The sequence below is a fragment of the Frieseomelitta varia genome, unplaced genomic scaffold, assembly GCF_011392965.1.
Source record: "Frieseomelitta varia isolate USP_RPSP 00005682 unplaced genomic scaffold, Fvar_1.2 scaffold_495, whole genome shotgun sequence".
Taxonomy (NCBI): Eukaryota; Metazoa; Arthropoda; class Insecta; order Hymenoptera; family Apidae; genus Frieseomelitta; species Frieseomelitta varia.
In genome coordinates this window covers 199,080-215,462 of record NW_025110251.1, presented here as the reverse complement: position 1 = coordinate 215,462, position 16,383 = coordinate 199,080, and the positions used below count along the sequence as shown (strand labels likewise).

The following is a 16,383-nucleotide window of genomic DNA, read 5'->3' as shown; positions in this document are numbered from 1 at the left end:
TAACGTCATTCACCCTCCTCCCCCCCCCCCCCCTTGCCCAATTATGGTCGAACGGTCAAATAAATTTTTTTCCTCCCTTTTCCCTCTTTTAGAGTGTATCGATCGTTCGCTGCGATTAAGAGCTTGTCCCGTTCATTTAGTTTTGAACGACTCGTAAAAAAAACGCAGAGAGAATCCAACGAAATCGGCGAGGCGAGGTAATTAATTCAACGAACGATTTTGTTTGTTTGTTTTTTTTTTTTTTTAACAGAGAGAGATTTGAATAAACTTCACGTTTCGAATATCGTCGTTTCCCACTATCTTCTACCTGTTTCCTCTGAAGAATGGCAGCAACGTTCGAGTCTCGTCGATTGTCGGCGATTATTTTACTAAGAGATCGAAGAGTAACTTAGTTTCTATCGCTCGAAATATACGTGAAACTACTCGCAGTAGTTTCCACGGATGAATCCTACGCACGATTCGAGGCCGAAAGCGAGAGAGGTGTCGGGAAAAACTTCCCCGCCGAAGTTCCGATCGCGTCTTAATGTCCATTTATGCGAAAGGTGTGTTTACTTGTGAAGTTCTTACGAGCAGCGAGAGGTGAAAGAGAACCGAGAAGCGAAGAATCATTCGGCGGAGCGAAGGGAAACCGATATTTAGCGGTGGGGGACAAGTTGAAAAGCTTGGGGCTCGTTTGCGTTGCAAAGTTGAAGAGCGAAGGCTCGAAACGTTATCAAGTATTTTTTTTTTTTTTTTTTTTGTTTAAGGAACGAAGCTTGTAAACATTCGACGAAACTTCGTACTGTAAACTTATCTCGTCTTATTTAGTGAATTTCTAATATATAAACTCGACGCGGGAAATTGTTGCACTCGAGAGCCGGCGCGAGTGCAACTTGGTGAACTTATCCAATTACTCAAGATGCTTGAAGTTGTCTAATTAACAATGAAACTGCCGGTGAGTCGTCGCGAGCGAAAAACAAACGGCGTTTACACGCGTCAAAACCCTTCTTTGTCGTGTAAATGTTACTCTCTCTCGTTGCACATGAACTAATTAAATAACCTGTACAGAGGATGATTTTTTTTTTCCTTCGAGAATGCTTAATTGCAAAATATCGGAAGACTATACTTAATTAATAATGACAACATGAATTTATGATAAGAAATATATTAAAATTAAACGACAGACTAGGGATTAGATTGGAGAAAATATTTTTATTAGGTATCTTGTCTGAAATATCCGAGATATTGAGATCGTTGTACTGAATGGGTCAGAAATCACTGTAAAAGGAGCACAAATTCGCGAACGTTTCTGACAATCGATATTTAGAGATGAGAAATAATTTTTGAAACACAATGAAAAAAAATCGTGTCTGAAACTTTCAAATTTAATTTGATATTAATGAAATTAGTGTTTTGTTGTATTTTATTTAAAAAAATACACGTGGGAAGAGACTTTTGAGACTCACCCTGTAGACGAAAGGAAATTTCACAAATGTACGTAGCTTCGTACGAGTTTCATTTCTCAGTTTAAAAAATGATGGAGCATATTTATCTTTCCCAGAGATTTGAACTTCATTTCGAATTCAGACGCGCGATATCGTCTGTTAGACTTCTAATCGCTTCTCCGTTTAAAAAAAACGAAAGTTACGACGGAGGATATTGTTTCCCTAGAGATTGACACTATTGTACAACATTGTTCTAGCAAATCAGCAATGCACGTTGACGATTGCTTTACGAAATTGTCAAATACCCATTTGAACGATGTATCATTTTATTCGAAGTGACGATGCTTCGTATAATAAATTGCTAGTAGACGATACGAAACGAGTTTGTCGAGAGCAAAGGTCTAAGAAGATTACAGAAGCTTCCCGATCGTTTGCTTCTTTCGATCGATATATTTATTTATTTATTTATTTATTTTTTTCAGAGAAGATTTTACTCGATCGGTGAACGGATTCCAATTAATTCGAATTAATTCCGATCCAATTGCAATATGCCATAACTTATCTCCAATGGACGTATACACGTTGGACGTTCAGGTCATCGAAATCACTATTCATTTGTGGCGCTTGTTATGGTCTAAACAATAGAATCACGATAATCCGACACCTAATAATCTGTCATCAATGAACAGCTCAATCGACGATCTATCAATACCGGTCCCTTTGTCAACGTCCCCTGTAAACGCGATTTCACGCGTCAGACGACGGCGTACAGTTTCCACACACACACAGACACATACACATCTCTCTGTGAAACAACGATTTTTATGAAAAAAGAAAAAAAGAAAGAAGCAACAAACAAAGATACGCCGAGCGATACTCCTTCTCGATTGAATTTCGAACGTAGCGACAATTTCATTTCGTTCTCGACTCGAAAACTCGATTCCCGCTGTTACGAAACAAACGGACAAACTAGAGTTCGTTAGAATTGTGTTTCCTCTTTTTTTTTTCTTTTTTTTTTTCTTTTTTCCAGCGAGTATAATTCGTCCTCTTTTCTGGGGGTGAGAAGGAGAACGACCCGTTTTCAGTTCACCTTTGCGATTTAAAACTCTTACCCTTCGTCGGATCCTGAATTTTTCTGCGTTTGTCGAAACGAAGTTTTGAAGGCGCAACATTGAAACACCAGAGTGCGAAAGATCGGGAATCTGTTTCTGGAAAGAAGATGACAGCAGAGATTATAATGTAAATAATGTTTGTTTAATAGGAGCAGTGATAATAGAGCAAATGTAATAATTAAACGAGACAAACATAATAATATTCAATCGACACGAATTAACAACTCAAATAAACACTTTTGACAACACAGTCGACACTTTTAACAGTTTTTTTTCTCTCTTACGACTCGGTTTCCCAACTCTGCTCTTTTCAAAAAGAAAGGCGCAAAATTGAAACATGCCTACGTTGTGCTTCTCGCATCACAATCATGTTTTATCGTATTTCTATGATCAACAAACCGGCCATCTGTTACACTTAAACTAACTATAGTCATTTTTAACTAATTATTTAGTTATATTTAAACATAACTAAAACTATAACTACAGATTGATTATAATAACCGATGCTCTACTTGCGACAAATTCGAATAAAATTTGCAACGAGAATGAAGAGATTGCAAAAATTCGCGCTCTACATTCAACGCTCAAATTCCAATAAACGAATATTATATATATTAATAACGTAACATTATTAATATTAACAATTCGAATATTCGAAACAAATTTACAACAGATTGAAATATATCTATCCCAATAAATAAATTCCGAATAAGTTAACGTTTAATCAAACTCTACCAAACTTCAAGCCTCAGTTTGTTGAAATCCTGCTCGACACGTTGACACAATTCTAATAATTAACAACCCACGTTGCGATCTTTCTGCTTTCACAGAGTCGTTCGCATTTTTCGCTTTCTCGCGCGAGGACAGAAATAAAATGGACGTAAGAAACAACACAGGGGACAATAACGGAGAGAGAGCGAACGCGGGGGAAAAACATCGTAGTTCGAATAAACGATTATTATATATATTAATAATGTAACAATATTAATATTAACAATTCGAATATTCGAACAAATTTACAACAGATTGGAATATATCTATCCCAATAAATAAATTCCAAATAATTTAACCAAACTTTTCCAAATAATTTAATCAAACTCTACCAAACTTTAGGCCTCAGTTTGTTGAAATCCTGCACGACACGTTGACACAACTCTGACAATTAACACCTCTGTTGCGATCTTTCTGCTTTCGCAGAGTCGTCCGTTTTCTCGCGCGAGAACAGAAATAAAATGGACGTAAGAAACAACACAGGAGACAATAATGGAGAAAGAGCGAACGCGAGGGAAAAGTATCGTAATTCGAATATTATATATATTAATAACGTAACAATATTAATATTAACAATTCGAATATTCGAACAAATTTACAACAGAATATATCTATCCTAATATATAAATTCCGAATAATTTAACGTTTGATCAAACTCTGACAATTAACACCCCCGTTTCTGCTTACGCAGAGTCGTTCGCGCTTCCGCGCTTTCTCGCGCGAGGACAGAAATAAAATGGACGTAAGAAACAACACAGGGGACAATAACGGAGAGAGAGAGAGAGCGAACGCGGGGATAAACATCGTAATTCGAATAAACGATTATTATATATATTAATAATGTAACAATATTAATATTAACAATTCGAATATTCGAACAAATTTACAATAGATTGGAATATATCTATCCCAATAAATAAATTCCAAATAATTTAACCAAACTCTTTCAAATAATTTAATCAAACTCTACCAAACTTCAGGCATCAGTTTGTTGAAATCCTGCACGACACGTTGATACAACTCTGACAATTAACACCCCTGTTGCGATCACAATTCTAATAATTAACAACTCTGACAATTAACACCCCTGTTGCGATCACAATTCTAATAATTAACAACCCACGTTGCGATCTTTCTGCTTTCGCAGAGTCGTTCGCATTTTTCGCTTTCTCGCGCGAGGAACAGAAATAAAATGGACGTAAGAAACAACACAGGGGACAATAACGGAGAGAGAGAGAGAGAGAGAGAGAGAGAGAGAGAGAGAGAGCGAACGCGGGGGAAAAGTATCATTGACCTTCCTTCTGCAATTCAAGGCTATCAGGCGGAAAATCCACGCGGGAACTTGCGGGATCGGTATCGAGGCGCGGAGGTGTTGCACGTAGCGCGATAGAAGGCGGGTGTAGGTCACGCGGAAATACCCTTCCCACTGTCTCATCCGTTCCCGAGACGTGGAAGCTCGTCGGAAGCTCGTCGAACATCGACGATGGGAGGGCTTACAGTCTGATCGACCTCTCGAGGTCGTTATACCAGGAAATGGAACGAGCTGTCGGCCTCCCAGAGTTATCGTCGTCGTTCCACGAGATACCACGATTTCCCCCAGCCGCCGATCGACCGAACGCTCTATCTATGAAACGCTGATTGTAATATTTGAACTTTCGAGCGAACATAAGAGATCCGACGTGCCAACGGTGACAGTCGATCCGGTGAGGAAATTTCCATTTTCTATACCGTTTATGAATGCCGCGACTGTCGCCTCTCGTTTTTCAATCCACTTCGATTTAACAACGCTCGCGCTGGCAACTGATCGCGGACCGTAACGAGCGACCGTGTTACAACAATTCGTCGCTTTCTTCTCGAACTCATCTGTACGATGGAATAGAGATTATCGAGAAGTGATAAATTTATCGTTTGCTTTGCCTGGTTTATATTTAAAACTGAGAAAATATATTTATGTTTAGTATACTTATAGTATATTTTCTCTAACATACTATACTATAAGTTTCTCTAATATACTATACTATACTTAAGTATAATAATTGTAAGTATAGTATACTTGTGGTATATTTTCTCAGTTTTAAGTATACTATACTATAAGTTTCTCTAGTATACTATACTATACTTAAGTATAGTAATTGTAAGTACAGTATACTTGCAGTATATTATCTCAGTTTTAAGTATACTATATTATAAGTTTCTCTACTATACTATACTTAGGTATAGTAATTGTAAGTATGGTATACTTGTAGTATATTTTCTCAGTTTTAAGTATATAAATATACTTAAAACCGAGAAAACATTACAACTTTGGGACAAAAAAGTTCTCGACATGCGTGAAGTCGTTCCAGCGCAAGGTTAAGTTAAATTAGACGAAATTTCAGTATTTAATTGCGTGTGAGAGTCACACTCAGTCCTACTCTCACGTGCAAGCCATTAATTTTATTATCTTGTTTATTCTAGTTTTGTCTAACGCGACGTTCCATTCGTTTTGAACTCGTTACGATTCTCCTGCAAAATTATAAACATCTATGCGCGAAAGATGAATACTGTCTCGCGTCTCAAGAGATTATTCGAAAAATTAGTATCATTTGCAAGTTTGACAGAAGATACTTTGTCATCAAAAATTTAGAAAACTCACGTTCTACATTACGATATAATTTTGTTTAACAAAACATGTCAGAGAAACGAGCGACGGTTAAAATGCTTCCTGTTTACCACTAACTCGCGAAAGTAACGGGAGAAAGAGAACAAAGATAAATTTACGTAACTCATTTGCTACGTCTGTTTCATCGTCCGATGTTTCCGAGGGTGGATTTTTCCAATTGAAATTTCAAATACGAGTGCAATAATACCGATACCTCTGCTTCAGTTCGAAACTCCCCGCTTCCAATCGAGAGTTCCCACTTAATACAAACGAAATGAAACAGGCGATTCCAACTTTGAGAACGACGGGGAAGCGGGGAGAGAGGAAGAGAAAGAAAAAGAAAGAAAAAAAAAGAGAAAAGGAAACAGAGTCTTCCGGAAGGATGACATCGCCCAGAAGAATATCAGTTGCGCGACTATTGGCGAGACTCTAATGAAAAAGAAAACAATCGTCTTTCACCGATTCTCGGTTGAGAGAACAATGAAAATAGAAAAGGAGACGAGGAAGAGGAAGAGCTGGAGAGAAGAGAGGACGAGAAAGAAGAAGCAGGGGAGAGAAGAAAGTAGAAAGAAAGAGCTTAAGCCCATGCACAGGGCGAGGTCGTTGCACTGTGAAGCCTTCGACGAATACCTTTGACCCGAAGGTTCAACTGCGAAACCTTATTCGAGCAATTCGATGAATAGCTTACAATTAGAGGAAGCGGGTCAAGAAAGAGAGAGGGAGAGAGAAAAGAGAGAAAAAAAACGAGAGAAAGCCACGACGAAGAAGGGAAAGAGAAAGAGAGAGTGAAAGAAACTGAGAGTGCAAAAGGGTCAAACGCCAACTCGATAAACAGAAGCCAGGATTTACGTTCCTGCAACGGATCCGTGTCCTTCGACAAGCTAAACCAGTGTCCACCGCGAGTCTTTCACTTCGTGCACCGAAAAATCACTTTCTCACTTGTTCTTCACATCATAGTGTCTCGATCCTTTCGCTACTGTTACGTTCCATTGCTACGTAGCGTCAGTGATTAATTTAAATTATTTTCTAGTGTTAGTCGATGATGTTGGAAAAGTGGTTTGTCTTGGGGAACACAATGTTCTTTCTATTAATAGTAATTTTCGAGTAATTTTGGTAATAATGAAAAGGCACAGAGTTAGTTTCATCTATTGGATATCACAACTGGTACTGTACGCCTGATACTTTACAGACTTGTTCTACTACAAGCGGGTGAAACAAGAAATATACTCGTAACTTACACAGTTTTAGAGTACCTTAGCATAAAAACGGAAATATATAAAACATTTTATAACAAACATTTATAATAAAGTGTGATTTAAAAAGAAAAAAACTGTAAAATTTTGTCATTTNTTATATAGCGAGAGTGGTTAATTTAAATTATTTTCTAGTGTTAATCGATGATGTTGGAAAAGTGGTTTGTCTTGGATTCTTTCGGGGAACACAATGTTCTTTCTATTAATAATAATTTTCGAATAATTTTGGAAATAATGAAAAAGCACAGAGTCAGTTTTATCACAACTGGTGCTCTACGTCTAATACTTTACAGACTTGTTCTACTACATGTGTTGTTTCACGCGGGCGAAAAACAAGAAGTATACTCGTAAGTATACTTTAGAGTACCTCAGGATAAAGACAGAAATCGTATATAAAACTTTTTATAACAAACATTTATAACAAAGTATGATTTAAAAAAAAAAGAACAACCGGAACGAATTTTCACTTCGAACGAAATTTCACAGCAACTGCGCTCACTCTGTTTTCGCCGCGGCTCCAAAATAATTAAAACACGCGAGTGAATCGTTGAAATAATTGAACCGAATAATTATCGACAAGAATCAATGAAATAATATTTCAGAGACTCACCGTACCGTTGAAATCCGCTGCGCGTTTCGAGAGTAGCGACGAGTAGGAAGTCCCAAAATAAACACGCGTGTCGCCTCGACAACCGTAACCATCGACCGCCGAACGATTTATGAAAGTCAATGCTGAAAGTCAATGTAGAGTCGTGACTGTGCAAACGTTGTACGACAGGGGAAGGGGGAATGGAAGGTGCGAGAGAAATGGAACAAGTGAACACTGGGCATAAATTTGATAAATAGAACGTTAATAAAATAACTCGGTGGTCATCCGACACCACGCGGTCACGTTCTTTCTCTCTCTCTCTCTCTCTCTCTCTCTCTCTCTCTCTCTGTGTGTGTATGTGTGTGTGTGTGTGTGTGTATCCTGTCAAGAAAAAAAATTTATATTTCTCCGCGTGTCGCGTCACTCGTCTGTTTCGTTGCTTTCGCGGACTTCATCCCTCGTCCTCGGCGAAAAAAAAATTATTTCACCACGGTGGTGGTGAATTTCTCCTTGGCTGCTACGATGATTTTCTTTCGACGAAGATGAAATTATACAACACGTGTCGTTCGTAAAAATAACTTTTATATTAATAATATATATATATATTATTTCTATATTAATAATAATTATAATATATTAATTATATATATTATTTCTATATTATAATATATTAATTATATATATATTATTTCTATATTATAATATATTAATTATATATATATTATTTCTATATTATTTCGTGCCCTCACATGTGATGTGTTCCTCATCTTTTGTTTTAGGTTCAGTCGATTTTTCACATTTTCTCGGATAAACTTTTCACCTCGTATTCAGCGTATTATTACATGAAAATGAAAGTCTGTTGATTTTACGGAATAACAGAATTGTGGTACTAACGTAGCCGAAAATTGTTTCCAATTATCGCCACTACTGGTTTTACTTTGGTTGACAATTTGTATAATTTGTGTTCAATTGATATTGATCTCGTAGTGCTTTTAAGACACGGATCTTCTTCATTAACGCATCTATAAAGGACTTTAATTTACTCAATCGTTTGCTTTCGTACGAACAACTCCAATCTCGCGGATTCCCCTCAAAAGAAATATTTGGGATCATCATTAATTGACAATATCGTCGCTGTTTTTATTCATTTCAAAATACCACGAAGGAAAAGAACGAATGGGTTTTTATTAAAATAGATTGGCTGACGAATAAAATACAATGACAAAACGTAAAGAAAAATCAATGTACGAACGTTTAGAGATTTAAATCTGAAGATCGAGATCCTGTTCGAAGAAGACTCGAAAGAAATTAAAACGTCAAGCTTTTCCCGCCGAAAGCTCCTCGGTCTCCTCCGGTTACGAGGTTCTCAACTCGCGAAGAAGAAACGCGGAGTTTGCACGAGTTGCTCGAGTGATCGATAAACGACGCGCGAGGAATTGAAAAATTCGTACAACGAGCGACACGGCGATGGAGAAAAAACTCGCAGAATGCGACGAGGCAACACCCGGTTAACTCGTTCTCAGCAAGCTTCAGAGAGAAATTTACGAGCAACCGCGACCTTAATATCGCGAAGGCTTATCGTCAAGCTTAATCCACCTCTTGGAACTTTACGATTTTTAAAGTAATCGTGTTACTCCAACCTCTTGCGCTGGCAACTGGTTTCGCGGACCATAACGAGTGACCGAACCGTATCGCAATAATTCTTCTTGAACTCGTCGGTGTGACATCACTGGATAGAAATTATTGAGAAGCAATTTAGCGAATTTATTACTTGTTTTGCCTGGATTATACTTAAATATACCCAAAAACTGAGAAAATGTTGCAATTTAAGACAAAAAACTCTCGACGTGCGTGGCACAGGTTAACCACTTGCGCTGGCGACTGATTGCGGACCATAACGAGTGACCCAATCCTATACAACAATTTGTCGCGTTCTTTTTAAACTCGTCGGCATAATATCACCGGATAGAAATTATTGAAAAGTAATTTAACAAATTTATTATTGCCTGTGTTTTGCCTGGGTTATACTTAAATATACTGAGAACTAAGTTTTATACTGAAAACTAAGTTTATTTGTCTGTTAGTTTTGCCTGGGTTGTGCTTAAATATACTGAAAACTAAGAAAATATTGCAATTTTGGGACAAAAAACTCTCGACGTGCGTGGCACAGGTTAACTGATTGCGGACCATAACGAGTGACCGAACCGTATACAACAATTTGTCGCGTTCTTTTTAAACTCGTCGGCATAATATCACTGGATAGAAATTATTGAAAAGTAATTTAACAAATTTATTATTGCCTGTGTTTTGCCTGGGTTATACTTAAATATACTGAGAACTAAGTTTTATACTGAAAACTAAGTTTATTTGCCTGTTAGTTTTGCCTGGGTTGTGCTTAAATATACTGAAAACTAAGAAAATATTGCAATTTTGGGACAAAAAATTCTCGACGTGCGTGGCACAGGTTAACTACTTGCGCTGGCAACTGATTGCGGACCATAACGAGTGACCGAACCGTATCATTCCGCAATAATTCGTCGCTTTCTTCTTGAACTCGTCGGTGTGACATCACTGAATTGAAATTATTGAGAAGCAATTTAACAAATTTATCATTTGTTTTGCCTGGGTTGTACTTAAATATACCGAAAACTAAGAAAATTGTTGCAATTTTGGGACAAAAAATTCTCGACGTGCAGCGCAAGAGGTTAAATGCAGGTAATAGGAAGCCCCTAGGTAATGTGAAAAGATAAACCAAAGATTTTACAACTAAAAAAAAAAAAAAAAAAAAAAAAAAAAAAAAGCGAGGCGCTTGATTTCATCTTTGCTCGCAGTCAGTCGACCAATACTGCCCTCCGTCAGATCCGCTAGATAATTTCGTCTCCGGCCAGATGTGAAAACGATCGGCTCGTCGAAGCGAGACTAAGGCGTCTTTCGTCGCGCTTTCACGCTTCGCTCGGACGTTTTCACGCGGCGTGAAGCCGCGTCGGCCATCATCAATCTTGGACAGCAAGGGGTTAACACGTTCATCTCCCAATTACGCGGTTCTTCCTTCCGCGAGGGAGGATTTGCATGCCGCCAATCCGGTGACTCCTCGATAAATCGGCCCCTGCATTTTTATCCCGGCTCCTTCCACTGCGGATGGGCGGATAAACTCGCCGACGGTGTTTCGTGAACCGTGGTTTCTTATTTCTGTCAGGTTCTATCGTCTGTTTGGCTTCCTCGTTGGTTTTATCGCGTAATTAGATCGTAGATTGCTCGATTGTGGTTTCGAAAACGTTCGTCGTTTCCCATCAGGGCTTCCTCGTTGCTGAATGTTCCTGCTTCGGACTTAGTTTGTTACATTTTATTTAATCAGCCTTATCCCTAGTTTATAAACGGGAGTGACTTATTTATTGTAACACTATATTTATAATAATATGTATATTTATAATAATATTTATATTAATATTATATAATATTTAAAAGAATTCATGTGACATTTTGACACATCCTAAATTAACCCTTTGCACTCCGAATTATTTTTCAATTTCTATAATTATTTTTTATAATATATTATATATTGTTATATATTATTGTATATTTATATTAACATATATATTAATCCCTAAGTCTCCTAAATTAACCCTTTGCACTCCGAATTATCTTGCAATTTTTATAATATATTATATATTATATTCTGTTATATATTATTATATATTTATATTAACATATATACTAATCCCTAAGTCTCCTAAATTAACCCTTTGCACTCGGAATTATCTTTCAATTTTTATAATATATTATATATTATATATTGTTATATATTATTATATATTTATATCAATATATATATTAATTACTAAGTCTCCTAAGTTAACCCTTTGCACTCCGAATTATCTTTCAACTTTTTTTTTTTTTTTTCTTTAACTGGTAATGTTAAAATGTCGAATGTGATGACTCGACAAAGGGGTGCAAAGGGTTAAGGCTCGAATAAGAGATTTGAGCAATAAATGCCAGACGTCAACTGATATTATTTCAAACTGATCAGTCTTCTTTGCTCATCCTTACTCCTTCTTGAATACTTCTCTCACAGTTTCAATTCCCAGTGAAAGTTCCATTAGTTTCATTCCATTCCAACTCGATTATTATTCGAATCCCCATCGGGGCTGTTAGATCATTAGAAAGTGTCTCCTCTCTTATACCATGGAACGATTCACGTCTCAGCGAGGCGTTAATTGAAACACCTTGGTATTGGTTCTTCGGTAAACATAAACGCGGGGGAGGAAAGATTCCTGTCGAGCGCGTTTCCACGCGCGAAAAGTTGCACACTGCTGGTTGGTAGCGAGCAACGGAGCCGAGATTATGACACAGGAAATTCAATGGAAATCCTTCTCTCCCCTTTTCGGTTCAGATATTCCTCCGTCATCGACGGCGCTGCTTCTTTGAAAACGGCAGGCACACATCTGGTGGCGCTTAGGTTCGCCACTCCATCAAAGAATTACGACCTGGTTCTGCAGAAGCGTACACTCGAGAGTGTAAATCCTCGATTTCAAAGAGACAGAGACAGAGAGAGAGAGGGGGGGGGTAAGGAGACTTGTCTCTCTTTGTCTGTCGAGAGGAGATGATAAGAGTGGAACAGGAACAAGAAGACCCTGTTTCGAAGGATCGTCACCCAGCTTTCACCTATATTATTCACCGTTCAAGTGTGATCGCTTCATCGTGATGTCAAAATGTTGCAGTTTCTCTCTCTCTCTGTTGTTCCTTCGTTCGTCGAATCGAAGGAAATTTATGGAAACTTTTAGAATGTTCAAAGCGTACGTAGACAGATCCTCTCAATTACGCACACTTGTAAAAATCTATTACAATTCATCGTCACGTTTGGTTGAATGAAATTTTAGACAGCGTGTCAATCGAATAAGCTTGCTCGAACGTACAAATGATTACAACTCTCGATTAATCCACTCGTTTCACACTTCGCTCACGTTTCGTACATACCTGTTCATATTTCAATTCGTATCTCCGTTGAGCTCGTTCAAACCATACTTTCCATTCCCCAGCAGCGAACAGTCCCTCCGATCCCACAAATTTGATCCTCAGAATGACGATGAATCACGCCCTTGCCAAAAAGTTCCGCCATAACGTAAAAACCGCTGGCTAACTTTCCTCGCGGCCATCACCCATAAACACAAAGAACACCGGTCCATTTCTCGCGATCGAGCACCCACTGGACCCAGCAGTTCGACCCAACCTTCCATAAACTCCGCGAAAGTCAATTAAATCACTGTGCCGCGTTCCCGATTTCAAGCACATAATTTACCAGCCAGGCTCTAAATCCTGGGAGGTATCCTCCATGGAGTAGCATGGTACCATGTTTCCTTCCGTGTTGTTTCATGCTCCTCTTCTCAACGCGGCGCGATCCCCCCTCGTAAGAATCATCCTCCTTCTTTCGCCTTGAACGAACCTCCTGTGAGCACAGGGAGAGGCACTACATTTCTGAAAGTCCCCGGATAACTTTCTCATTCGCATTCCGGCTCACCTATTTCTCTATTCTCTCGTGACGCTGGCGTATCTCATGGCGAGCATGGCAACAAAACGCTTCGCGGCGGAAACTTTTCCTACCACCCCTCCCAGGCCGGACTATCCTCGCGAGGACGTGGAATTCCGCTTGGCGAACGCGAGCGACGCGTCGTCGTCTTCTTCTTCTTCTTCTTCTTTTTTCTTTCTTTTTTTTTTTTTTTCTTTTTCGTTCGCTTTCTTCCTCCTCGTTCCTCCTTCCCGTGTTCGCCGGACGGATGATAACTGGCGAAGTAAGGTGGAGGAGGAAAAGTTTTCTTCGAAAACTTCGCAACGAGTTGACGATTTTTTCTGTCTCTCTCTTTTTTTTTTTTTTTTTGTTTTAAACATGGCGTGGGAAACGGTTTCAACGGACGAGCGAGCATCAGAGCCTCCACAGTCTTTGTCGAATTTTAGTACTTCCGGTTTGTTACGAGTGCCTCTGTGCCGCGAGAAAATTAATGAAAGCACGTTAAATTTCGGTCGATCGGTGGATGTTTCAAAAAAAATGTATAAAATGTACGAGAGTGTAGAATAACGTGCCAAGTATTAACCAACCCTTGACTGGGATATCGTTGGATATTAAAAGTTATTTGTTTTTCATTTATTTAACTGAATAGAATTCTATATGAATGGAATTTTTAATTTGATTTCTTACTTTGTTGGGAATCTCTGTCAAAAGGAATGTAAAGCACAAACTACAAAATATTTTTTTACATTCGCAAAGTGAATTGCTGAAAATTTAAATTCATTGCAACGTGATACAGGTTACTAGACTGCAGATTTTTCTCGTGCATAATTCGTACGTTTGAGAGACGGCTTTATGACTACAAAAATAGGATTTCGATCATGTATCAAATATTATTGTAAGAACTGGATTTCCATGTTACTTGCATTCCGTGCAATCTGACGCTCTAACGCTAGCTAAAATTTCCATCGTAGAGATTGAAGACGAAAATATAGAGAAACCTGATAATACAGTAAAGTATGGAAATTTCTATTCTATTCTAAATGTTTCAAAATCTTAGAAAATGTTTTTACACCTATAAGACGTCCGACGAAAATAATTATCAATTGGTCGCTTTGACTTTAATGGTTCAAAGTTTTCTATAAATGCATACTCGTCTATGACTCAACTGATATCACTTGAATTTTTAAATCTACTTCTTCAATTTTACATTGCCGAACAATACGTGAAACGGAGAACTATCATGAAAGATTTTGAAAGAATTTGCGTGTCTTTCTTTGCGAAAAACATCAGAGGCAAGTATTCATCTGACGGGTAGTCGATGATTCAATAAAATATTGTTGAAAATTTCTGAGGTACCGAGGCTTTAAGGTGCTCTGTATCGGTCCTTGGTTCGCTCGCCAATTCCCGGAAATTGCAGCTCGAATATACGTTGGAAACGTGTTTCGATATCCTTACGGAGATCGTTACGAGTTTTTTACGAGCTTCAGGATAGAAGAGAGCAGATACATATTCAAATCTCCTGTTTATTGAATCCGCGTTCCTCCTTGCTGCATCGCTCGCCACTTTCCAATGGCAGAATACACGCGTACTCGCGTGTTCTCAATAGAAAACTCATTCGTTGTCACCAAAGTATATTCCTGAATTTTTCCAACTTTTTCATCGGAATTCGGATGGAATTTTCCTGGCTTTTACAATGAGCTTGAACAATTAACTTCGATGAATCAAAGAACACAATAATTTGTGTAAACAAAGTACCATATAAATATCGAAACTGAAGATTTGAAAATTTCGGTACGGCAAAGAAGAATTCCTAAAAAAAAAAAAAAAGAAAAAGACAAACATGTTCAAAGGTACGAATCGTGAAACACTGAAGCCGAAGACTCGAACGATTTTGGAGGCGCGTTTGCGAACGAAGTGAAAGAAACGCGCGGAACTGGTAACATTTCGAAAATCGCGGGATTCGAGACGGTGTCCGAAGTCAATTGAATTGAATAAGGCGGCGGCGAGGAAATGAAATGGAAAGTGAGCGTGGCTTGCCGCAGGAATTAAAGCATCTTCGTTTAGTAACTGCGCCTCGGTAAATTCAATTGAGAGTTATGAAAATCAGGGAACGCTCAAGTTGGGCCATTATCAAAAGCCTAGGCGAAGTGAGAAGCATACCTTCCCGCAGTCTTAATTATTTCGGCTGTTCTGTGCGTAGTTGCTTTCAGTTTAGTTCATTAACTGGCTACGTTCGTAATACATAATTTCACCGTCGAGTGAAAATCAGAGAAACGAGGCGTTTATTTGCGAAACGAAATCTAATAAGGCATACTCGTTTCTAGCTAATTATTTCTTCCATCAGATTTTCTTTCTGAGTCTGGATCGGAATAGCCACGAATGGCGTGCTCTATCAAAAAATTATTATTTGTTATACTAACCGCGGCAGAAAGTTCTCGAATGTATTTAAAAATATTGAAATCCATTTGGGAATCGGTGATCTTAGTTTTTCATACGTCTCACTGTTTTCAAATATATATATTTATATATCATATATAAATATATATATTTATATCAAATATATATAAATTATATGTTTGTATTATATATAGATTATATATCTGTATTACATATAAATTAAATTTGTTTTAAAAAAAACTAGATATTACTATATATACAACAAACATTTAATTTCTAAATATATATTTATTTTTTTTATTTTACGAAAATAATATATATATATATATATATATATTTAGATCATTTACTAACCGCGGCAGAAAATTCTCGAATGCATTGTATTTAAAAATATTGAAATCCATTGGGAATCGGTGATTCTAGTTTTTCATACGTCTCACTGTTTTCAAATATATTTTATATTATATATAAATTATATGTTTGTATTATATATAGATTATATATCTGTATTACATATAAATTAAATTTGTTTTAAAAAAACTAGATATTACTAAATATACGACAAACATTTAATTTCTAAATATATATTTATTTTTTTTATTTTACGAAAAAAAATATATATATATTTAGATCATTTACTAACAACGGCAGAAAGTTCTCGAATGTAATGAATTTAAAAATATTGAAATCCAT

The 16,383-nt window shown here is 37.4% G+C and overlaps 1 protein-coding gene across 1 annotated transcript in view; it reads right to left on the bottom strand.

Moving 5' to 3' along the window:
• The window catches only part of LOC122533125, a 27,285-nt gene extending 14,379 nt beyond the window's left edge, over window positions 1–12,906 (bottom strand). Inside the window, exons 1-3 of the mRNA XM_043662525.1 lie at window positions 12,813–12,906; window positions 7,812–8,024; window positions 2,537–2,632 (exon numbers count right to left, since the gene is read on the bottom strand). Coding sequence (XP_043518460.1) covers window positions 2,537–2,632; window positions 7,812–8,024; window positions 12,813–12,906 — 403 coding nt within the window. The remainder of the gene's footprint in view (window positions 1–2,536; window positions 2,633–7,811; window positions 8,025–12,812) is intronic.
• Window positions 12,907–16,383: the final 3,477 nt, after the last annotated feature.